This window comes from Mixophyes fleayi, chromosome 4, assembly GCF_038048845.1.
Source record: "Mixophyes fleayi isolate aMixFle1 chromosome 4, aMixFle1.hap1, whole genome shotgun sequence".
Classification (NCBI taxonomy): Eukaryota; Metazoa; Chordata; class Amphibia; order Anura; family Limnodynastidae; genus Mixophyes; species Mixophyes fleayi.
Genome location: NC_134405.1, coordinates 138,588,211 through 138,615,166, shown reverse-complemented (window position 1 = coordinate 138,615,166; position 26,956 = coordinate 138,588,211). Strand labels below are relative to the sequence as shown.

General features: G+C 38.9%; 1 protein-coding gene across 2 annotated transcripts in view; it reads right to left on the bottom strand.

Annotated features, from left to right (window-relative positions):
* ARSA (arylsulfatase A) overlaps window positions 1-25,954 on the bottom strand; it is a 30,842-nt gene extending 4,888 nt beyond the window's left edge. Inside the window, exons 1-7 of one of the 2 annotated variants that reach the window (XM_075208465.1) lie at window positions 25,614-25,954; window positions 25,017-25,287; window positions 23,887-24,127; window positions 23,472-23,690; window positions 19,398-19,567; window positions 17,611-17,735; window positions 16,831-16,958 (exon numbers count right to left, since the gene is read on the bottom strand). In XM_075208465.1, the coding sequence (XP_075064566.1) occupies window positions 16,831-16,958; window positions 17,611-17,735; window positions 19,398-19,567; window positions 23,472-23,690; window positions 23,887-24,127; window positions 25,017-25,237 (1,104 nt within the window). In that variant the 5' untranslated portion in view covers window positions 25,238-25,287; window positions 25,614-25,954. Of the gene's footprint in view, window positions 1-16,830; window positions 16,959-17,610; window positions 17,736-19,397; window positions 19,568-23,471; window positions 23,691-23,886; window positions 24,128-25,016 lie in introns of both variants that reach the window. The other variant, XM_075208464.1, reaches the window with a different exon arrangement.
* Window positions 25,955-26,956: the final 1,002 nt, after the last annotated feature.

Sequence of the window (26,956 nt, the reverse complement as noted above, 5' to 3'; positions counted from 1 at the left end):
GAACAAAAGGGGTATAACATGTTTCAGACCCTCTATTATATGGGATGGGACCAAGATTTAATGCACAGATTTTGAATATTTTTTTTTGAAGCTAGCCAATTTGTAAAGTTGACAAAATGTGGCTACTAGGTTAAGGGCCGACAACTGGATTTGTAATAGTTCTGTTTTTTTAACCAGCATATTAAAGACCTGGAAGAAGCAAACTCTCCCTTAAAGAGGATAGTAGTAAAATCAAAACATAATGAAAAATGAAGACACAGACAAAACCTACTGAAAAAAGAACACTGGTTCAGACCCTGACCTGCCAATGTTTTTCTGTAGGGGTTGCAGAGAAACAAACCTAACATCATTTAAAATATAAAAGTAGCATCTTTGGAATCTGAAGAGGCCACCACCAGAGTCATTCATAAGGAGGACCGTTACCCCCTCCTATACTCAAGTTGTAAACATCTCAATACTCAATGTCGACCTCAAACTCTTTTTTCAAATTGTTTGCTAACAGGTTAGCCTCCGTTACACAAACCTTGCTTCATCATGACCAAGTCGGATTCATCCCTGGCCACCAAGCGGCAAAAGACACCCAAAAGGTTATAGTTGTCTCCCCTCCTCCTTGCCCTTCCATGGACCCCCTGGCAGCCTCTCTCCAGAATTCCCATGATGTGTCAGGAATTACGGTTGGCTTTCAAGACCACAAGCCGGTCATCTATGCTGATGACACTCCTCACATCACTGTACCGATCATCCTGGACGCAATAAGCGAGTATGGCCAACTCTCGAACTTTAAAATTACGATCAATAAGACAAAAGCTGTCCCCACTCAACATCCCCCAACACCTTCTGCATCTACTTCAAACTAACTTAAATTTCGCAGGCAATCGCACAAATTGAAATACTTAAGGATCAATATAACCAAACACTATGATCAACTGTTCTCCACTAATTTCCAGCTGCTAATTAAAAATGATATTCACTATCGGGACTTCCCAACATATTTCTTGGATAGGTAGAGTGTCAGTGGTCAATATGAATATTTTCCACAGGCTCAGCTACCTTTTCCGAACGCTCCCAGTCCAAGTCCTCTCCAAACAGCCTCAAGGACTGTCAGCGCAATATCACATGCTTTGCTTGGGCTTCAAGGAGACCCTGAGTATGCCTTAAAGTCCTCTATAGGCATCCGAAAGATGGTGGCATAGGCCTCATCTCCTTTAGTATTATCTGGCCATACATCTCACAGGTTGTATTAGTCCACTCAAGCAGGCTTTGGATGGACACTGAAGGCCATGTACTCTGTATGCAATCCCCCCTTACACCATTTATTGGATGGATCCCAAAGATTACCCCTAATGTTCACACCTCCCCTCACTCTGCGATTTTCACTGATTAGCTGGAACCACTGAACCAGCAAGTTTGACCTAGTGGAGGATCAGTCCTCTCTGGGACAACCTGGAAATCTCTCTGAGGCTTGACACCAGTGAGTTTAAGTGCTCGACAAATCACACCATCAAGTTTTTCCATGACATTGCACCCTCAAATCCAACCCCCCCACCCCACCTCCCCACAGTTCTCTGCACCCAGGATCGCTTTGGGCTGCCAACAACTGCTTTTTATCAATACCTGCAGATAATTCACTTTTGCCATAATTAAATTAAACGCCCGACCCCTCATTTTCCCTCTGCGATAGAAACCTTCTGCCTGGGTAGGTCCTCCTACTGCAGTCTGATCTCTATTTTCTATTCACATTACATCAAACATGGCCAACTGACCAAGGACCTACACAGACTTAGATTGGGGGAAGACACAAGTAATTCTGGGGTAGATAATGATCTGTATGCAATTAAAAGTAAGCTCATACAAACTGCTTTTCTGCTAGTACCATCAAGACGTAGAGCTAGATTTACTAAGCTGCAGGTTTGAAAAAGTGGGGATGTTGCCTATAGCAACCAATCAGATTCTACCTGTCATTTTGTAGAAGGTACTAAATAAATGAAAGCTAGAATATATGATTGGTTTCTATAGGCAACATCCCCATTTTTTCAAACCCGCAGCTTAGTAAATCTAGCCTTTAGAAGCTGAAGGCTAGATGGCACCACTTGCTGCTGGCATGACTGGAGCGGAAGGAAACCATTCCCATATATGGTGGAGCTGACCTAAATTCACAAACTGCTGGACATAAGTCTGCAATTTGATCACACCCATCACACGCAAGTTCACCACAATCTGTCTTAACATCTTCTGCCACGCGCAATCCCCAGCGCACCGCTTTGCTCTTAGTTGGAAAAAGAAAGCACTTCTACATAAAATTTGGCAAATACATAAGCTGGAACACATCACTGGAATCCCATGACCACCCCCTAAAATTTCCCAATTCCTAGAACACATGGACAACTCATCTCCCACCACATAATTATCCGTTCTCTGTATTATATAAATTCTAGAAACACCTTTTGTCTTCAAAACCAGTCACCAGCCCCCCTTCTACCCTTACGAAGATTCCCTCGGCTCCCCCAACCTCGACTTCCAACTCTCTCCAAGTGCTCTTCCTTATTGATATATGATGTACTGTAAAATTTTTGTTGTATAGCTAATCCTTCCTTATGCCATGTATATTGCCCATTTAAGTTGGACGCATCTTGAGATGCGTCCAGGTCTTACATGGTCGCATATGCAATGCCAGTCGTACATTAAGGGGCATATTCAATTGGCCACGTTACTGTTAAAATGCCGCGCATTATTACCATTATTACGGTAATAGTACGCGTAATTATCATTATTACAGTAGTTCTAATGCCGGCTTTTCGCTTGCAGGCCGGGTTAAAACTACCATTATAACAGTAACAATTTTTAACCCAGCGGTACTTCGGGGGGGGGAATTGAATTCCCCCCTAAATGAACTTCCAATGAAAATACATATGCAACCGGGGCAGATATGACTGTGTGAACATTTAGAGCAGAGTATATACCACAGAGCTATCCTGTATTTCTCAATGAAGATATCCGAGTTAGTTTCTATGAGCTTTTATACATCATTGTCCTTCATGTATTTCACATTTCCATACAGAATGTTGTTTACAAGTAGGTATACCAGTAGTGTGTATGATTTGGGTATGGTTTCTTACAGTACAGCAATTCATAGGGATTACTGACCTAACACACACTACAATTAAACAGTCGATCATGCAGATCTTTCTAGTGTATTGCATCTCAGATTTCCGAACATTACATTCACACTTTTTTCTAATGTTATGACACTAAATGATAATGTAATATATGTAAAGTAATACCAATAACCATTACCATAATAACCTAAAATAATAATAAAATATGTACAAAGAAACAAATCAAAATTATCCCCCCCCAAAAAATACTAAGGAGTACAGCTTTAAATAAAAAAAAAAAACCCTCTTTCCTATAGTGTGTGCTTGCAGTGTTAAGAGGAGAGTGTACCAATTGCAATAACCAAAAACAAACAAAAAAAACCAACACATTTACAATGTTATTCTCCTTGTTGGTGCCAATATTTCTTGAGCAAAAGCTTAACAAAAGTATTTCTCGTATAGTGTGCTTAGCGTTTGTAGGAAAATGCACCGATTACACCTTAACAATAAAATAGTTATTAATTCCAAGGATCCCCACACCTGTTTTACAATATATGGGTGCAATCAGAATCTCATTCTTTGGTACAACGGTTGTAAAGCTTAAAAGTACAAATCACACAAATATATAGCCGCAATGCAAATTCATTCAGCACAATCGTCTGGAAAGGGCAATCTGCAATCAGCCAATGAGAAGCAGCTAGCTAAAGCTGCTGATTATCATCATCAGTACATGTTTTGCCTTAGGGGTCGAGCACCCACAAGATATATGCTGCCTGACAGGTGTATATGTGTCTGTGTCCAGGTTTGACTCCCATTTACTATACTATGCCTACGCTTGCCAGCCCCTTCTCTTTAAGCAGAAGGAGTTGTAAGTGCAAGATGTGGCTGAAGCTGCACACGAACATACACATATGAAAATGCGTGATACAGAAATGTGTAATTTACGCAAAAAATATGCATATGTCCAACTCTACATGTGTCCCACCTATCCAACTGATCATGAATTCTACAAAGAAACATTGTTGCAGTGTTTCAGTTGTCTCCTGTCCATGAGTCTGCATGGTTGTTCCAGAATCTAGTTTTGTTATCAATGTCAAGGGTTACGTCACACTATAGTGTTTTATACAAGCTTTGTGTTTGATCCACTATCAAATCTCACGTTGCTTATTACAAATGTAGTTTACTAAACAACTGACATCCGATGACAAGTGGTAAAAATAGAGAAAGTTCAACTGAGGCCATTCATCTATGTGCCGCTAGGATCATGAAGAAAAAGCAGTTCCTATGTAAACCAAAGCAAAAAAGACATTTTTACTAGTCTGTGATGTTAAACTGTCCAGCTACTACATACACCGATCAGCCACAACGCTACAAGCACTGACAAGAAAAGTGAATAACATTGATTATCACATTACAATGGCACCTGTCAAGGGGAGGGGGGGTAATATATTGGGCAACAGTGGGTTCTTAAAGTTAAGGTGTTGGAAAAATGGGCATAAGGATCTGAGCAGCTGACAAGGGCCAAATTATGATGGCTAGATGACTGGGTCAGATAATCTCCAAAACAGCAGGTATTTATGGGGTGTTTTTGTTATTCAGTGGATAGTACATACCAAAAGTAGTCCAAGAAAGTACAGGGTTATGGGCGCCTAAGTCTCATTGATGCGGGTGGGGAGCAAAAGCTAGCTTGTCTGGTCCAATCCCAAAGAAGAGCTACTGTAGCACAAATTGCAGAAAAATATAATGTTGGCTATGTGCTGTGATAGAAAGGTGTCAGAACACACAGTGCATCACAGCTTGCCGAGTAGGGTGTTGCATAGCTGTAGACCAGTCAGAGAGGCTATGCTGAAGTCTGTCCACTACCGAAAGTGCCTGCAATGAGCAAGTGAGCGCCAGAACTGGACCATGGAGCAATAGAAGAAGGTGGCCTGGTTCGATGAACCACGGTTCTTTTTATATAAACTCGACGGCTGGTTGCGTGTGCGTTATTTACCTGGAGAAGAGATGGCATGAGGATGTACTATGGAAAGAAGGTAACCAGGCACAGGCCTTGTAATGTTGTGGTTGATTGGTGTTTATGCACACAGACACACATTGGGGCTCATTTAGAGTTTGACACATTTGCAAATTTTTTTTTTTTTTTTTAAAGTCTCCCCTTCCTTCTCACTTTCCAAGTAAGGAGACACAAGTCAACAATATGCAAGAAAATATATACAGATGGAAATGCATATCTTACGCAAAATAAACAGACATACATCCATTTATAAATGGGACCCATTATGGGATGTAGAAGCACTCTTTGGTGCATTTGGAAGGCAGCATAATATAAAGCCCCTCGGCACAGAGTAGGGGTTTACCAGGCTGCAAGTGACATAGTTTTGCACTGGAATAAAAAGATTACTACAAGACTCATTAGATATATCAAACTGATCAGATTTGAACAAGGTGGATAAATGGTGATAATCACACACAGATATTGTATATTAAAATTAGCAGATAGAGTGAATAAGGGAGGTTGAAGGACATAAACAGTTTTAGGGCTTCACAGATCGAGGAATAGCTAAAGAGTATTAAGGGGAGATTCAATTGCCAGCGATGTGATGAACGGACAACACAGCTATGTCCGGCTGCACACATTGCCGTCAGCTACAGTAGGAACCTCCGCTTATTGTTCCTTGCAGATCTATGGGGTGCTAGAAAAAAATGAGCAGAGATTCCAACCATATCAGGGCAAAGTGTCCCCATGGACATTCCAGACACCTCGCACAAATTGAATATCCTCCTTAGGGTCAGAGACAGAGCAGGTGGCCAGATAGAGAGCGACAATGTCAAATGCCCAGAGAGCTTACTGTCAATAGGGGTATACTCGTGTTGCATTCCAAACATAATGCAAAGCTAGTATACTGCTGATTAAATAAATCAGGCAAGGGATCTATGGTCAACAGTGTTATAGTGGACTAAATGATCAAGTGGAATGTTTTTTGTTTTAGGACCTTCTTTGTGTGCTGGGTGATAGTCATAGAAATGTAACTAAATAACAAAAGATTTTGTAGAACCATTATGTATGTATCATAAAGCAGAGCCAAGAGGTAGAGGAAGCATAGTGTTACACAGGGCTAGATATTTAAGGTTATTAGAAGTTTTACAACACATTCAACAACGGAGCCTTGGTCATGTAATAACGGAATGTTGAGATCAGCTGATCTGCCAGCGAGTCAAGAGAAAGTTAAAAAAGAGACAGGTGAGGCTGAGTTATGGTTGAGTGTGGACCAACTAGGGATGCTGGGATACTTTACCATGATTTTACATTTTTCCCATATGTATCACTCTGATCAGAGAGGGAGAAATGGAAGAATAGGAGAAATAACTGTAGTTAGTGAATGAAGTGGAGAATTATTGGATGTTTCAGAGTAATAACAAAAGACTACTTAGAAATCTTTGAAAATAAGTAATCACTATACTTGCATATGGAAAAGTGTTGTTTAAACATAGGGATAAAAGGAGATGATAAAAATATATTGTTAAATGGTGAAATTGCACTGTAGCAGCCTTTAATAGAAAAACATTCCTACAAGATTGTAGTGAGTAAATGAAGGAATAGTATTTGCTTGGACTGCGATTTCATAGCACAACATACTATTAATTTAAATAACAGGACAAATGTTTGGATCCATAAGTTTAATATCATTAACAGGACGTATAGCTACAGATTTGGCACAGAATTAACACCATAAATCAATATTTAATATTAATAACCAACAAGGAAGGTAGTTAAACTCATATGAACTTGCTGTATCGATTTTATGTGTGGATCATTAAGTGGCAGTTACAAAGCACATATTTAATTATGTACATTACGGTCCTAAAATGGCAGCCTGTCTCATATTCTGAATATATGTATATGCTTAGAGTAAAGTAAATTAACTAAACCACTTGTATTTTTAATTGAGCCTTACTAACTATGCTGATTTGATTGTTTATATGAGAAATACTGTTAATAGGAATATGTATCATTTGTTCTGTATGAATTCTATATATTTGACATAATATGAATTACAATATTCTATTGCATTATTTAGTAAATCCTGTGTGGGTATAATGTATAGGTGCTGCAAGATCTTATTAGAAATAATTAGAGGAGAATAGATACTACCACAGTATTCTTAAAAAGTGATATCACTAGTGATTATCCAGAGTATCTGAGGAGGATATCATTGAAGTGGCAGAAGTATTACAAGGTATACAAGCTCTTACAATCCTAGATAGATTCAATGGGGTCCAGAATGGATATGTGTTGTATTCATGGACATCATGTTCAACTATATTGGGATCGGAGGCCTACAGTTGTCATAGGATGAGATGGGCAACAATGATTAGGTGTGGTCCTATCATTATGACACTAAAAATGTGGATATGATGCCAGAATTAAGCCCTATTGGGAAGGACATGAGAGGCTCAAATCTCACATACCCAGAAACCAGAAATAAGGTAGGGGCTTGGCTAGAATATGTTGTTGATTCTGAGAACCAAAGCAAATTTATTTTTAATCGCCATGAATAAGTTAGTGGAACAGTTAGGAAAAAACCCAACTAGAAAGTGGCTACAGAATATTAAGGCTATTAAAAAGTGGAGCTGCTCAAAACAAATCAAGAGACAAAGATTAGTAGAATTTGAGGGGGCCAGCATTAGAGATAGTCAGGGCAAAAAAAACTGAGTAAACCACAGGTCAACGCCCCGGAATATATGACTGCATTAGACAGAGCATATAGAATCAGAGAAGATGACAACAATATGTCATAAAAACACATACATGCTAAACTATAATTTCTAGACTGGAGAAAATGATACATAAAGTAGTAGAACGGTGGTGGCATGAGAGTCGAACAGGTGGATGAAGGCCATTTCCATCAGTTATTAAGAGGGCCATTGACACAAGATCCCAATGTTCAAAAACTACTCGGCTACAGGAGGAAAACTGCCAACTTTCATTAAATTGGTAGAAGAAATACAGGAGAAGGAAGCTTTGGTAGAGTATAAAGAGAAAATGGTTAAAGAAAAACAAAAACAAAAAAAACAAACAAAGGTGGTGAAACAGAAAAACCTTCACCCCCAGCTCCTGGGACCCAAGAAAAGGGAAGAGGTAGAGATTTCAGGAGGTGTTTGGAATGTAAGGAACTGGTACACATAGCTAGGCAGTGCTCACACAGATGGAATCAAAGAAAGAGTAACCCAGCACGCAATTATTCAAAACAAGTTGTCGGGAAACGAGAAAGAGCACCCCACACTGGCCCGTTAAAGAAGGTTGTAACCAACACATTGGAGAATTCACACAATGCATGCAATCAGCTTCCCTCAGGTTTGTGACAGTATTAATTAATGGAAAGTCATGTACTGCCCTCCTGGATAGTGGTGAGCAGGTGTCCATATTTGAAAAATGATTTAGGGAGAATGTCTGATGTGGCCATCTGTCCATTAACTTGATTGATAATGGGGCTGTAGTGATCAATGCTCATTATCATCATCCTTTACAAGGGATATAATCACCCTAAAACATTGCTGGAGCTGAAAAAGAGCTACAAGTAGTGGCATTCGCATGCCCTGAACAAGAGGTGGAAATTCGAAAAGTATCCATCACAGGGATTAACCCAATGGTGCCATAAGATAAAATGAACAACCTACCATTGAATTCTCAATATATCTATCCTTTATGCTTGGCCAGTGACAGATCCGGGTGCGGGGGCGTCAATCAGGGCAATCGCTCCCTGTAGTAGTGGCAGCTCACTATATTCATGTTCCCGTCGCCTGACAGGCAGATAGAGAATCCTGTCTGGCCTCTCTGATTGTGTTCCAATACAATCAGAGCGGCAGAGCAGCATTGCCTGCCTACCTGTCAGCAGACGGGAACATGAATATAGTGAGCAGCCCACTTCTGGTATTAGCAAAAAAGGGAGCAGGGCATTAAATTGCTCCCTCCTTAAATTAAAAAAAAAAAATCTAGGTCCGCCCCTGTGCTTGGCTATGTATCTGAAAAATGAGGAGATGGAAATACAGAAAAAAAATCTCAAACAAAATCACCCTGAAACTAGACACTGGTTTCGAAGGCAGAGATATAAATGATAAAAAGAGTCTTACTAAAGAGATGATGAAGAAAGCGGCTGATTTATCTATAAGGGAATGGGATTTAGGGAAGACTTGATGAGTAGAACACCAGATAAAGCAAACAGATGAAAAGCCTTTTAGAGAGCGATCAAGGAGATTAGCACTAGCTGACCTCGATGAATTCAGGGGACACTTAAGCAATTTCTGATTTCTCCATGATGTCTGTGTCCAAAATTCCATTTATGCTTCTCCAATAGTAATTTTCAGTATACGATAAACACAAATTGAAGAATCCTTAGATTCCCTTCAAAGAAGTGTATGGTTTCCTGTATTACATCTCCAGAACAGGGGGTTACCAGATCCCTATGGAAAGACTGCTTTCGTATGCCCAGAGGGCTACTTCCAATTTAAAAGGCTGCCTCAAGGAAAATTCAATGCTTCAGTAACCTTTCAGATGTTTATGGATGAGACGATAGGGACATGAACTACTGAGAGGTGACAATATATTTATATTTAGATCTTATTGTATTTTGGAAAACCTTGAAAGAACATAATGAACGACTTTTGAAATTATTCAACCAGTTAGTAAAAATGGGGCTGAAGTAATCTCCATAGAAATGCAAACTAGGTCAGACCCAGGTAAAACATGTAGGATACTTCGTGAGTTGGGAAGGAATATTTACCAACTTGGCCAAGATTGAAGACGTATCAGAATGGCCTCCACTAGGCTTAAAATTTTTTGAGCTTTCCTGAGTTTCTGTGGAAATTTGTGCCCGGCTACTGCAGAGTTGCAAGACCCTTGACTGACCTAACCAAAGGATAACCTCCTCATAAGGGAAAGGGAACTCAAGTCAGAAGAAAATTTACTACTGTCGTATAAATGAGGCATTTCAGGGGTTGAAGGACAGCTTGATGAAAGCCCCCGTATTAGAGAATGCGGTACATACATACCATATTTTGTGCATATTGATGCTGTTTTTGATGGTTTAGGAAGAGTCTTCTACCAAGAACAAGAGGGGAGAATGCAACCAATTCACTACATAAAGTTGAAGTCTGTCTACTAGTGAAAAACAAAATTATCCAGTACACAAATTAGAATTCTTAGCACTGAAATGGGCCATTGTCAGTAGTCTGCATGACTATTTATATGTAACTAGTCCACATGAATAATCCATTGACCTATTTGCAGACAACACAATTGGATGCTATTGGGCATCAATGGTTGGCCGGTTTGTCCATAAATAATTTTACACTAAAATACCGGCTTGGCAAGGGAAATTCAAATGCTAATGCCACGTCTAGTTTACAAAACAAACCAATAGTCAGTGGTAGATGAATGGTTCAAAGTGCCAGCTTCAGAAGTGATGGGCATGTGCAAGGAAGGATAAGTCATAATACCACCTTCTCCAGAATGTATTAAATCCTTGGGGGCAGGAGAAGAGCTATACCACGGCAACACAGTTGGTTAAGTCAAGTAGAACTGGGTGATCTTCAAAGATGGAGTCTAATCCAGGTGAAGATGGAATGACAGAATGACCACTACATTGGTGCAGATGGATGAGCAGTAAAAATTTTTTAGAGTATCCTTGGTGAGGGGCTTTGAGAACTGAAAAACTTACATTATTAGTCCCACAGAAGGAGTTTCTGGTAGTATGAGGAGGGTTGCCATATAGGGAGAATAATAGGAAAAAAAAAAAAAGTCAAAGAAAAAAGTTGGCATTGCCCAAGAAACACCGTTCTATGGTCTTCCAAGCTTTGCTAGATCAACATGGCCATTTAGTAAACAAAAAGACAATTGGACTTGTGTCTGAGAGTTTCTATTGGCCAAAGATGGAGACTAAATATAGTCAAACATTGTAAAAGTTGCAGACCCTGTATACTCCGGTAAAACACTACTTGAAAGAGTGACACCACTGAAGAACATCTCAAGTAGTTGAACACTATAGATAGTACGTATCAATTTCCTTGTGGTGGAGCCAGATGAAAAATCTATTGGTAACATGCTTGTATTAACTGATCATTTTACTAGCTAGGCACAGGCCTTTCCCACTAAAGACCAGGGAGAGACTACAGTGGCCAGAGTACTGTAGGAAAAGTTCTTTATTCACTACAGAGTAGACTGATAAAGTTTATATATCATGAACCAGAGATGATAGACTTATACATTTTATTAAATTTATGCAGCATGGCCTCCCCAGCTTACACAAAAGTGTGAGTGGTCTAACAAATATTGCTTAAGGTAGCAATACAAATATCACTTAAATTCTATAGGTGTAGTTGTCATGAGTTAAACATTTTCAGAGTACAAGTTATTTCAAGTTCGATACAATTTTCCAGGTGTTATGTAAACTTCTGCATATGTGATGTGATAAAAAGCTCAACTACAAAATTAGATTGGTCCTTGCAAATGTGATTAGATAGTGAGCTTACACCTGTGAATTCACACCTATTTCTGGAAAATCAAGGTTTCTTTTAATGTTTGTTGTAAAGAAATGAAACTGATTAATATCAGATTCAGCTTCCCTCATTATTTTAGTATGCATCCTAGGTTTCAAACCAATTCCGCTAATTCCCCAAAAAGAAGGGGTTGAATCTATGATTGTAACGAATGGTGGGTTATCGAACAGACAGCACAAGTTTCTTTTACACTCTATTTTATTTATTTATGTTACAACACAATTACTTTACATTTGAAGATCACTTCTGTTTACAAACACTGGGTACACCCATGGGAACCAGGTTTGCTCCAAGTTTTACCTATTTATTCATGGACATATCTGAAGAGGAATATCTTTGGAATGGCCCATATGGAGCAAACCTGGTCCTCTATTTGTTTATCATTTGGGATGGGGGCATGAATTCAGCACTCAAATTTGATTCATAGTTAAATAACAATACTTATTTAAAATTCAATCGCACTATTAGGTAAAATAGTATACATTTCCTTCTCAGACAGGGACCATACATTTACTTCAGAAAATAGGTTGAATCGATTATTTACATTTTAAAAGTGGTCATTATAGACCATGGATTAAGAACATACCTAAATGTCAACTTGATAGGATGAAGAGAAATTGTACCTTAAAACTGAATTTTATTTCAAAACAAGGTTATCCTCAAATCTGGTATTTAAATCTTATGAAGAAGTGAGAATTCAAGACTGTAAGGATCTAATAACAACTGAAAGATATAAGGGTAGGAATAGGAAGAATATGGATAAAAGACATGTTTGTCCCCTTATTGTCCAAGTTTAATTCTGCATCATTCCATATTAAGATTTTAAAAAAAGAATTATTAATACTGTAGGAGTTATTAATATCAGAAATGAAACTTATTAATATCAGATTCAGCTTCCATCGAAAGTTTAGCATCCATCTTAGGTTTCAAACCAACTCTGTTAATAAGATTATTATTTTAACTTAAACTTATTCAAAAACTATGCACAATCTGTAGAATAAAGAAGTCAAGGACAACCCTATTCTATCTGCAAGCAGAACCAAAACCAGAAAGATTTAAATGAACTTTTCTCAATATGATGGACACATTGTGCACTAGTAAGAAGAGAGATTGGAGTAGACACATTAACTTATTAGTGCAAGCTACAATTGCACTAATGTTTGGACGCGAAGCACAGCTTACAATAGATGGGTGTCTTCCAGTATTAAAAGAACACTCGTTCAAGTCCCACCTCAAATATGTGACGCAACTGAAGGACCTAAAGGTAAACTTTTTGCATAGTTGAGAGATCAACAGAGAGGTTTGAAAGGAGAAATCAAAGAAAATATTCTAGAACCTGCAAATAGAGTCCTCATCCATCGCCTTGGAATTCCTGGCAAACACAAACTCGCCTACAGGTGGAGAGATAACCCACATGAGATCGTGTGCAAATTACTAGACATTCCATTGTATAAGGTGAAGCCGGAGGAAACACCAGGACCCACAAAAATGTACCATAGGCAACATCTTTTACCTCTGAGAGAAGCAGATAGAAAGTATTGGGACTACAGAGGTCTAGAGGAGCAAGAGAAAAACCTTCTACTAACATACAAGGCCATCAAAAAATTGCACCGACATACATTTCCTCACTTGTCTCAAAATATGTCCCAACTTGACACCTGTTCTGCACAAGATCTGCTTCTCCCTTCCACTCATCACATCCTCCCATTCCCGGTTACAGGACTTTTTTTTTTCGGGCTGCACCCACTTTGTGGAATTCCCTCCCTTGCACAGTAAGTCTTTCCTCTAGTCTCCAAACATTCTCTAAAAACCCACCTCTTCAAGCAAGCTTATGATATTCCTCAACCACCATCTTAATCTCCCTAGGTTACCCTATTACCACCCTCTACACAGCTAACACAGGACAACAACCCTCTGACCAACATTGCTGTGTGACTGATCACATAGCCCACTCAATACTTTTACCTTTGCATTCTAGCTGGTCCAGTATGCAATATGTTGTAGCACATGCCGTTGTGTTTCAAACTCCCATTGTCCCATAGATTGTAAGCTTGCGAGCAGGGTTCTCTTACCTCTCTGTTTGTATTACCCAGTATTGTTTTATTAATGATTGTTCCCAATTGTAAAGCGCTACGGAATTTGCTGGCGCTATATAAATAAATGTTGGTAGAAGAGAAAGGAAGTTATTGCCTGGGCTGATTAATTTAATAGTGTGTATTGTTATGAAATCAAATGACAGGACAAATGTTTTGATCCAGTTTCATATAATTAACAGAACAGCGATATGGTCTTGAAAGGTCTTTCTCTCAGTTTATTAAAAGGAGTGAACATTAGAGGACGTATATCTATAAATTTGCCACAGAAAAAAAGGCAGACCTGTCTTCTGAAAACATGAATATGCTTAATATAAAGTAAGTGTACTAACTACTTATATTTATAATTGAGAACTATTAACTATGCTCAACTGAGTGTATATATTAGAAATACTGTTGATAGGAGGAGGTATCATTTGTTCTGTGTGAATTATATATATTGACATAATATGAATTACAGTGATCTGCTGAATTATTTAGTAATCCTGTTTATATATAAAGTAAAAGTATAGGTCTGCTAGAGCTTATTAGGAATAATTAGAGGAGATAAACATATGGGAGAATAGATACTGACACAATATTATTAAAGTTATATCACCTATACATTCTGCCAACTTAATTTGTTATAGTGAAGAGAGCCGTATAGGGGAGGGGGGGGGGGGGGGGGGGGGTTGGGGGACTTCCAGACTCAACCCCTGGTACTTGTATCCCATGTCACTGAGAACCCCAGAATAAGATTCAGGTGGAGGCACCACTTACTACCCAAAGTGACAAAAGTCAACATTCAAAATTTACCTACAATTTACATTAAACACTAACTTAGGGAAAAGGATGTTTAAGTTGTATTGTGAACCATAACTAAGACTGCTTTATGCAGAGTTGGAGGTATGCCCACTTGCATAGCGTAAATTATGAACAAAGAGAGTGCATATGCAGAGTTGTGCGCACCTGACACTTGCACCTCTTTACACAGAGCAAGTGTTTTTTTGCTAGCAAAAGAAATATGAAACTTTTCTTGTGCATATGACCTGGTTGCGTGTATGTGTATGTGGGTGTATCTATGCCTGACGCAAACCAAGCGCATATGCTATAGGTGCAGAGCTGGTCACATCTTGCGATACGTGTGTATCGGCATATGATTGAAAAATACACCAATTTTTAAAGGATGCTTTTTCAAGCGCAAAATACGCCCAATATACATCCAGGCCCAGCTTAGAAACCAACCTTAAGAAGACCATGAATCAATAATTTTGATTCTGTTTTTGGCGTGCACATTTCCATACTGCATATGTGCATCAATAGGTCTGCATATATTTTTCTGAGCATCAATGACTTGCGTATCCTTATTGTTGAAGTGGCAGAACGCGGTCGGACATGGGTAGTCAAGCGTAAGCAGAGTACTGTAAGAGCATGTTCGCATAATTACAACACAATTTAAGAAATGCCTTTTAGGAGGACTATCTCTTGCATGTGCTCTTGGTCTTGGAACAATGATTCACAAAGATGCTAACTATCAGCAGCACTATCCAGCTGCTTCCGATTGTCTGAATGTGCATTGACTCCTCCAGCTGATAATACTTCATATTATATCACTGACAAGCATCTATTTGCATTACTGAATTGACATTTTCATTTGGACTACTACAGGAAATATGGAAAAGAAAAAAATATGTAAAGTGGGAAGAGAAAAAAATGTTTGTGTTTAATTTAACTTGCATTTAACTACATTTCAAAGACATGCAACTCTGGCGCATTTATTGAAAACAGTCAATACCCTATTCTGACACACACACTAATATATATATATATATATATATAATGAAAGAGGAGGCGCACAATAGTGTAGTACAGTATATTGTTGGTGCCAAACAAGAATCAAAGAAAGGAACCAAATCACCAGAGTAGAGTGAGCCAAAATTTCCCACCATGTGGATAACCACAATATCAGAGGTGGATAAAAAACATATATGGTGAGGAATCACAGAGCCACATGGCATTCAAGATAGTCCCATTAAGCAAGGTGCAAAAAATAGGAACAAACAAGTCACACTGGTGTAGATCTATGCGTACCAGAAGCCAAAAACTTATTGGCTTATCTGTAGGGATATCCTGTAGACTGTAAGGATGTAGTCAACCTTCAGCCACCAGGGTTAACCGATTGGTTACCTCAATCATCAATGCTGTGTTAAGCTGAGACTTATACTACTCCTCTGGCTAACACCGCTTGGTTCAGAGGATTGGCAGCCGCCCGCACAGGGGAAGTGTGACATAAGAAGGAACCAGTTCAAGTTATTGGACTTTATTAATATTGTACTGGTGTAGTATCTTAGCGCCATTTGTATCTATTTTGTGTGTGTGTGTGTATATATATATATATATATATATATATATATATATATATATATATATATATATATATATATATATATATATATATATAGCCACTTAGGGTTTTCAAAGGGAGACCTATATAAATTTTGCAAACAAATTATTCCATATTGAGGGCAGGGATTTATGTTAAAATGTAGTGAGGTAAGGTAATAATGGATTTGATGAATAAATGAAAACATTTAAATGAAAATGTTCCATTGCACTTGAATTGGAAATTACTAAACATTGTATGCACTGCAACGGGCATCATAGTGAACTCCACTACACCTATTGTCCCATTGGCTCCTTCTGTCTCTCATTACCCCCTCGCTTTAGAATGTGAGCGCTTTGGGGCAGGGTTCTCTACCCTATAGGTCATGTGTATTATCTGTGTCTCATGCCTGCCCACTCTTCATCCTCCTTTATCCTTGTTTTGTCCTATGCTGAATTGTTTATGTTTGCCATGTAATTTGTTCTGTTAATTGCAGCCATGCATTAATTATTCTGCTTATTTATACCCACTGTTCTTAGCTGTATGTACTTTAATTTTGCTGTATGTCCTAACCCCCTACACGTAAGCCTTGTGGCGCCTTATAAATAAAAAATAATAATCATATATAATCTACAGATCTGTCACAAAGACATAACCTAATTACTTGTTTATGTAAATTCAGATGTTTAATTTCCCTTTTGACATGGGTTTTGGAATTACTCACCTTGTCACCATTAAGAATAAGTTTAGTCAGATCATATCCATCCAGCGTGACATTGGAAAGAGGGGCTCCTGCTAAAGCGGCCAATGTGGGCAGAATGTCCAGAGTGCTGGCCAACTCAGAGGTCACTCCTACATGTCATTACAGAAGAAGAAAGCATACAATGGATGGCACTCAATAACCAATAACTTTGAAAAATGTAGATAACAATTTAGTGAAAATATTGAAACGTGAAGATTCAGAGACAAAACACTGGGGATTGTGATCCTTTGCCAGAGCTATCAATTGGTATTAATCTGGCCGATTATAGGACTGTTAAATAAAGCTGGCAAGCGATCTATTCAACCCAATACTGAGCCACAGAGCCCTGGTATACATAAGATATTTTGATATTTACCCGCACGAAGCAAACTGCATTTGTATTACATAATTTACTTTTCCCTCCTTTCATTCTAGATCACTCATTTTTCCAAATTCTATAAAGAGGTGCTACCAATTACAATCCTTTATCATATTTCAGCAAATACTACACACAAGAACAGGATGACAGTAAGATTGTCTCAATTTGATGCACTTTCGTAAAGGAGTTGATTCTTATTAAAACTTTACCTAATAATCATTATGCTTAGCCACATAGAGCAGTAAATTGGTTCAGTACATACTTGGTAGCAAATATAAAATCAAGAGGGCTGACAACACATTAGAAACAGAAGGCTACACCATACTATCTGGATTAATTTCATAATGGTTAACAAAGTCTTTGTGTAAATGCATTGTTGTTACCTGGCTTTATCTTCCCCTCCCAGTACATCATTGCAGGTTCTCGAAGACCTCCCTCGTAAGTTGTACTTTTGCCACATTTCAGGAGGCCAGAGGTACCACCTCTCTCCTTACGCATTGTCTCAGGCCTGGTATTGAGAGAATCCAATGGTTACATGACATTATTTCACAATGTACACTTAAAAAAAAATAACCCAATAATTTTAAAAAAAAGTCTAGGGGGTAAATGTATCAAGCTGCGAGTTTCCAGTGGGTTTGAAAAGTGGAGATGTTGCCTATAGCAACCAATCAGATTATAGCTATCATTTATTTAGTACATTCTACAAAATGACAGCTATATTTATCCCTTGGAATCTTTCATCTCCATATAATTCAAATATACAGTTCTTACCATCAGATTAAACACCACAATGGTAGATATGCAAGTTTAGTAGAAAATCTTTCACCAAACTGCTTTTCTGTTACGTTTATTGTTATTATTGGTAACTATAGCTAAAAGGTTCAAGATTTTGTTCATCTGTTTCAATCGAAAAAAAGTTGGCATATTCATGTTGTCAAGATGTCATGTATGCAGCCACTGATATTGGCTTCCTTCTTAGAAGAATATTTTAATACAAATCATTTAACAAAATGAAGCAAGTCAATTTGCATCATTAAATGTAAAAAACGAGAAAGCTAGACTACTACTTGTCTGCCACTCTACAGCTCACTTCTGTTTTTCCTGATATGCGTCTATTAGGTTTATTTCATACAATTAAACTACAGGGGTATGAGGAAATTCTATGGGACGTGAGGAAAAAAAAGGAGCAGAGATTCCAGCCATATCATCGGCACGATGTGTCTCTGGTGTGTGTGGGGGAGGTTAATGTTATATTGTGGTTATTAAAGTGGAATCTATTAATATATTTTAGGGGTTTTTAATGCAATGTAGGGTGGCTATTTTAAATATAAATGCTATTAGTTTGGTGTCAGGCTGGATGAGGTAGAATAGGGATATTTATGTAATGTGAATACTATTGATTAAATGTTGGTCAGAAATAGGTCTATTTATGAATACTATTAGTTCGATGTATGGGTTGGTTGGTGTGGGAAGAATGCCTATTCATTAAATGTGGGTGCTATTGATTTAATATTGGGGTTGGATGTGGGGAATTTTGAAGTGTTAACTAAATGCTCTGCTTTCTGGGAGGTGAATAGTAAATATTTCTTTCCCTACATTCCAGGATCCTGTCAAGCAACAACTGAGCTAAAGGCACCAACAGCAGGTTGTGAGAGCTGCAGAACCAGGTAGGAGAGAGCAACACTGACACTTATCCCGATTCTGATGCAACAGTCTCGATTCTGGGGAACTGTGTCAACCTATGACACAGCTAAACAAAATGCCTCTCTCCTTTGAATACCCACTGAATATGAAGCTTATTTCCTCCCCTCTTCATCACACAATTAATATCATCGATCTAAACATAGACCTGGAGCCAGATATGCCAGAGAAAAATCACACACCCACATGTCATCTACTAACAGTTTGTTACTAACAGAAGTAGGAAGGATCATTTATGAAAACACAAAACTACAGGCATGCAGCGGAAATTATGTTTGTAAATGAATGTGCTGGAAAGGAGAGACACACATGACGACTGCATATGAAAAGAACAGTGTCTGCAAGTGTGCAGCATTTTGTATGCTTTTATAGTAGGAGCCAATCTCTGCTGCCAACTGACAAGAGCAGTTTGTAAGATTTTTACAATTGGACCTGGTCCTCTCCAACAGCAATCACATCTTTAACTAACCCATTGTCAGAGGTGAAGATGAAGAGTGTGTTGTTCTGAATCCCCAAATCCCACACAGTCTGTATCAGCTTCCCCACTGTTCCATCAAGTTCCAGCAGAGCATCTCCATACTTTCCCCTTGGAGAACGTCCTGTATACTGAGCACTTGCAAACTGCGGGTAATGTGTGTGCTGTGGAAAAAAAAAAAAAAAAAAAAAAAAAAAAAAAAAGTTGCTGTAAGGGGAAAACAGAGTAAGCTGCACACTGGGCATATTTAACACATATGTTGTGTAAATGGCAAGAAACCTGGGAGAAAAAGTGAGAATGAACACAGTGACTGATGGTGGGAATCTCAGCAATACAAGGACTGCATATTTGTATGTTCAACCACTAAAGAGTAAGTGGCCCATAAGTTAGAGAGGTCAAGATGTGAGGTACTGCCCTGACTGGGAGCAGGATTTTATTTGTGATGCTAAAGCCTTTTTATATTACAAAAATCTAAGTTCACCAGATGGAAACCTTTATGTGCATTTAAACACTATTACTGACAAAAGAATGCTACATTTTAAGCTAATCTCGTCACAATATGGCAGAGAAAGCAAGCAGGAAGAGGTGTGCACAAACTCCAGTTTATCAAGTGATAAATGGAAATTGCAGCAACTATAAACTTAGATATTTGGGCCTGGACTACCAGACAAAGCCAGCAAAGTGGCATGTGCCAAAACCGTTGACTGCTTTGTGTAAAAGTGTCACTAGATAGAGTATGATTATATGAACCAAGTTCTGTCTGATAGAATGATGTGATGTTTAAAGCAAAAACAAATGGATGCAAATGTGTAATTTAAAGCAGCAATATGTTCAAGATACAAAGTGTGGGAATTCAGGAACACAATTATTGAAAAGTTCCAGAATGAACGGTCTTTCTTTAGGATGTCATATGGACAAGAGGAAATACAGAGAGTGCTCAAAAAAACCTAAGTCTGGAAGAAAGGGAGAGTGACTTTAAGGCTCTTAAAGAGAATGTTCAGAAGAGCCAATGAGAGAAAGAGACAGCTGTCACTGCTTGTAAGGAGACGGACATACAACTGGCAGTAATAGCTAAACATCTTGAAGAATAGATCACACAGTAGTCCGATTGATGCAAAGAGAGCAAGAAATTGTTGTTATGAACCAAAAATTGGAAACATTAAGAGAACTAAATCAGAGCAAAACAAGAAGTTCACTGGAAAAGTGGTCCATCAAACTGCTATTAGAAGAAATTTTAATGGAGACTCAATGAGTGAGACTTGTGGACTGTGAGTAAGAGAAAGATCATCTGACTGTGAAACAGTGTGAACAAAATTGAATTAACTTAAACGGAATTCTTCAAGAGTTGAAGAAAAATAAAAATGCTTTACCTCATAGCAGACGATGGTGAGATAAAAATGTTGATATAAACCCTCTTAATGGTGCAAAAACCAAAAGCGGTTCTCAGGGATTTCAATTTCAGGGGGAAAAAAAGCACACAAGAAGAAGCAGGAGTTTGATTACTCACTCAATAAGGGGAAAACCATTTCATCCAAATATGCATAAGACCATGCTTGGGCAAAGGCAGAATTTGTGAAAAAGAAACCTAAACTCTGGCCTTGGCCTACTTGCGAAGGAGGCATTACAGCTTAAGCACAAGTTATTGAAAATATCTTTGAGTAGCTGGATCAGGCACATCAGGTGAAAGATATTAGAATGGTCAATCAGGCTCTGGAGATGAAGCATAATGAACTAGCCAATGATGTGAAGACTTTCATAGAAGAGAAGATAGCTGTTCCAGGAAACAGCGTAGATTTATTTTTCCCAAGAAACTGCCATATAGAAAGGTTTGTTTGCCAAAGCTTTCAAAATCTGACAACCCTTCAAGATCCTCAGCATTTGGTGATAATTAAAGAAATCACTAAAGGAAATGAAAAACAGGCCAAACTGGGGGTCCAGAAAGCACTGGTTGAGGATACCTCTATTTAAGAGCATGACAATGTGTATGAAGATATGCCGAAGAAGATTGACAGTAAGACGACAGACCAAGATTGCTACTTGGTAACAAATAAAACAATCATTTGTCTACAAAAAGAGGTGGATATTGGCTTACCTCTGCTCAAGGGTGTTGTATACAGATTGCAGTTACCATAGAGAAAGAAGCTCTGAAGAAGAAGGCAGAAAGGAAAGGAGCAGTACCAAAGAATAGGCACAAGAAGGTTTCACAACCTGACGGGGAAAGGAGGAAGAAAGAGAAGATACTGAGCTATATATGAAAGAAAAAGGTCAAAGTCGAGGAAGATTAAGGAAAAATTGTAACAAATACTCTGGGAACAAGTTGGTGGGTACTTGATTTAAAGACAATTCAGGAGAGCAACTGGAGTTCCCTATCTGACCATAAATATGAGACTGCAGTAACTGGACATACAGGCAGTAACCATACTGCCACTTCTACATTTCCACTTCAACCACATATATCTATAATCAAGGACTGTTTATTGCACTTGCATAGGGTATGGTCCATGGTATGATTAGATTAACTGGGTCTGGTTCCCTATATCAAAAGGCTGATAACTACCACAGAAATTGCAAAAAAAAATAAAAAAATAAACCAAGCTGAATTTGAACCACTACTGAAATCAGTTTGAATACATTAAATATGTAATGAATTAATAGAGTACCTCAAGTAAACATAAAATGAACATAAACATCTTGTCATAAAAGATAGCATGCATTGAGTAAATTTAAAAGCATATCATGGGTCTTATGTAGAGTTGGATGTATTTTATGTAAAATATAGAGGAATAAAAAGTACCCGAAAAAAAAACAAAACAAAAAAAAAAAAACGACAATTCCATGTATATGCAGAGTCACACTTAAGATGCGTCTAGCGCTAGAGCTACTGCTAGTTTTACACTGTAGCATATGCACTTGTCTTACTCTAGGAGTAGCAAAACCATATAGATGCATCTTGACAGTGTTCGTAGTAAATGCTAAAGTCACATTACCCAATTTGTACCCAATATTGTCATGAATTGTCATATACATAAGAGAATAGTTTCTAGACAGTGTTATTAAAAAATGTGAAAGTCGCATTTGCCATGTAAAATACAATTAAATACAGACATAAATACAAAGTACAAATTAAATTCAATTAAACACAAACACCCTGTGTCTTTCTCTTTAAAAATCAAAGGAGAATCTTATTTTCTGCCATGGTCTGAATGTAAATATCAATTAAGTAATGTGAATAGATTGAGGTGACTTCACATAATATACGGTTTTATTTACTAGCAGTGAGAGGGGTCCAGATACAATAGAAGTAGTATGGTGGCTAAGTGGTTAGCACCTCTGCCTCACAGTGCTGGGGTCATGAGTTCAATTCCCGACCATGGCCTTATCTGTGTGTAGTATGTATGTTCTCCCCGTGTTTGTGAGGGTTTCCTCCGGGTGCTCTGGTTTCCTCCCAAACGCCAAAAAACATTCTGGTAGGTTAATTGGCTGTTAACAAAATTGACCCTAGTCTCTCTCTCCTTCTCTGTCTGCCTGTCTGTGTATGTATGTTAGGGAATTTAGACTGTAAGCTCCAATGGGGCAGGGACTGATGTGAGGGAGTTCTCTGTACAGCGCTGGGGAATCAGTGGCACTATATAAATGGTGATGATGATGATGAAGATGATTTGGCACAAAAGGTCGAGCACTCACAAGAGATACACATCCCGACAGGCACATAATGTGTCTGTGTCCCGGTTTACTATTACTTGTACACGCCCTTATTGTATTCACCCTATGCTTGCCAGACCCGTCGGACCTCCATTCTATCTCTCTAAACCCAAGGAGTAGCAATTGCAAGATGGGACTGGATCTGCTTACAGACGGCAATGCATGTATTTTTCATGCACAGTCCCGAAATGGGTATTTTAAGCAAAACAACGTCACATACATCCAACTCTACATGAGCACCTACAATATATCTCCATACATTAATCACTGAAGCATGGAGGCTGTGGATCTTTTGTGCTATTCAGATTTCTAACTAATGTAATCTACCTTGTACATGTATTACAATAAAAATTCTTGTTCACTCACATGTGAGGCATAATACAGGAAAAATGGTTTCTTCTTCAGCACGGAGTTGTGAATAAATGCCTCGTTAAATTTGTCGTAAACAGGAACAAGTTCAGTAAAGTTCACAGGTTGTTGCAGGATCATCTCATCAATGAACACAGGCAGAAGAGTCTCTCCTATGTCACATGTCCCATAGCAAGGGGTGCTTGGGGGAAAGCATATCAAGCTGCGACAGGGGCCCTGCAGAAACATATGCAACAATAATATGTATACACAAAGCTGTGCACTAATAGCAAACAACCTGCTTAAGGAAGTAGAATGCTACTAAATAGTTTGTACCATCACTACCACTCTCTCTCTATATGGTGAACACACAACAGTGACTCAAAGGGCTACAAACGATATACATAAACACAGCCTTCTATCAAGCTTTTACCTGATCATGTGAATAAGGAACACCCAAGAAGTGCTGAAATCCCTGTCGTGTGGGCAGAAAAAGTCCATTTAGCCCTAGGCCCAAATGCCATTTGCCTGCCATTGCTGTGGCATAGCCATGTGATTGTAGTACCTCTGCAATTGTTATCTCAGCTAGAGGAAGTCCCCCTATTGAGCTGGGGTAGAACACCCCAGGGTATACTCCAGAACGAGTCTGAAAGCGACCTGTCAGAAGACTGGCTCTGCAAGAAAAAAACATTCCACGCTGCATAAGTGATGATTAAGACAATGTTTGGCATATACCTATTGCACCAGTGTACTACTTTATATGAGAAAGTGAATTTCTACGTAAACTTCAAACACTATTATAAAAAAAAACCATCAAATCAGATCTAAATACACAGTTTTGATTACCTCTCATTTTCGTGATTAATTTAAGACATAAGTGAGATTTAACAAAGTATTTTGAGAAAAATGCAGAAAACTTGAAAGCGATGAAGGGGTGGTTCTAATGTCGCACTTCCAGCTGCCACAATTCACATTTACAGCTGAACCTGCAAATGGTTCTGCAAAGCGTTTTAATGGGGCAGTTCCAAGATCTGTAATGAAGACGTACTATGGGTGTATTCTTTCCTATACACAAAGCAGCAAATTGGGTGAATTTGTGCAACTGGAATTGTATTGTGTACCGCCTTATTTTGCAAAATTACTTTTAGTGCCTTGGGCAGTGGTGTAAACAAAGAAAAATGATTTAAACTATCAACATGTACGATCTAAAACTGCATAAATCCCTTTTCACATTTTACCCTGCATATTTAATTTTTTTATAAACAAAGAAAATGTACTTAAATACATTGGGATCACATTATGGAATAAAAATTTAATTAAGTATGATGATTTGTTGATACATTGTAAGATTACACTAGAAATGTTGAGTCATATGACATTTTAATGAACTACAGCCAACTGAACCCTATGGGACCAGCTGTATATGCAACAGTCAAATTGTCTCAAAGAATCTCATGACTGACAATCTGTGATGTAGCCCCCTGACCCAAGAACTTGTCCTGCGTAAAGAGATTCAATGCACCATTTTGCCCTGAATTGCTATATACAAATACAATGCATTACCTGGAAGGTGAACACACAGCACCTGTGGTGTAGAAATCTGTAAACCGTAGTCCATTGGCTGCCATCCGGTCAAGGTTGGGAGTGAGGGAACTGGGGTGTCCATAGCAACCCAAATCACCATAGCCAAGATCATCAGCAAATATCAAGATGATGTTTGGGGGGTCAGCCGATACAACAGCGCATAGAAGGAACCCAATCGTAAAGATGATCCAGGGTGTCATGTTGTATGACCAGCAGATTGGAAACCTGGGCACTCGGGGAGAAGACACTGCTGGAATAATGACAAGTCACACAGGACTAGAAGGCGGACTCCGGTAGGGAAGACATACAGCTGGAGACGTGTGAGATACAGCAATAATTAACCGAGGAAGTAAGTTCATACAAGAGCAGCTGATGGTAACACTACGGCAGGGAGGTGGCAGTATGACAACAGTTATTGGTTCCGCTATGTAAATAGATCAATGCATGTAGCTGTCCGCAGTATCACACTTGCAAGCGGTGGGCAAGGCATTAGTTCACAAGTCTGTCTATAAACCTACATACAAACATTTTCACTTCAGCGTCACTATATACATGTTCTGACATTTTATGTTTTACCTCCAATGTCTTCACATGACCAGCCTGTCGGCAGATCGCAATGTATGCAGGGAATTGTAGTCTTTTCTAATACAGTACCGGAATGTCTCCTAGCAATCGCCAGTGTTCTTGGTCCTTTGCTCCTGTTTTCCTACCTCCTTATTTATTGCATGTGGTTTTCCTTCCTCTTTCTGAGATGTAAATGACTAACCAGCAGCATGCCTCAGATCGCCTCCTCCTCTCACATATAATAATGCAGCGAGGTTTGTTTGTTAAGTGTGTGCAGCATTTGTGGTTCTCACCCCTCAGGGAGCACTTATTGAAGTGCTGGGAGAGGAAGTTGTACACACATGATCAATGTGTGCAATTAAACCTCAACAACAGCAGCTATAGCAATATTTGTAGCATTGACTGAGGGGGGAGGGTGCAACGTGCCGCTCGCCTTGGTCTTATTACAACAGGGAGCAATCTGCAGCTATGGTGATGGGTCAGCTAACACACGGTTCTACAGCACGTCCTGTGTGGTATTTTACATCAATTGTGATTAGTAATTCTGGTATCTTCCAGTATTTCCAAAGATTGACATGATATGCTGGGACTTGTAGTAGTTCCACAGCAGCTGGAGAGTCACAGGTTGCTCAAGCCTAGACTAAGGGGTATTTTACTGGTATCAAAAGGACAGTGGTAGTGAGGTTCTCATACCAAATGGCGGTTTCACTAGTGTTTTCAAGTATAATTCCTGATGCATTTAAGTGCAGCAAGACTGGGACAAGTAATATTCCAAAAAATGCTGCCAGAACGCGATGGAATTAAAAATGCCACCAAAAGCAATGGTTTCAAGTGCCAGACCCATTTACATGCATTTACAAACAGAAAACCCCCTCAGAAAAAAACATACTTGCCAACTCTCCCGGAATGTCTGGGAGACTCCCGAAATTCAGGTAGGACTCCCGGGAGAGCGGGAAAAGTATCACGCATACGGAGCTCACTCTTCAAAATGAGGCGATTTGCGGTGAATCGCGTCATTTTGGCCCCGTCCATGCGACAAAATGTTTTTTTGTTGCGGGTCAAAATAACGCGATTCACCACCACCTCCAACCACGCCCCCTGACCGGGACCTCCCGGAATTGACTTCTCAAGGGTTGGCAAGTATGTATAAAACATGTATTAAAAACACAAAACAAAATATCAGCTGGTATGGTAACACTTGGGTCAGAGATTTCTAGTGTCAGACCTGTTCACTTACCTTTAACAAATATTAAAAACATTTTTAAAAAAATGCCAATGGGTATGCGGCCTTAATTTGTATATAGGGTTGTGGCCCCTGGTAGTCAATTCTTGTATAGGCCAGTGGCGGATCCAGG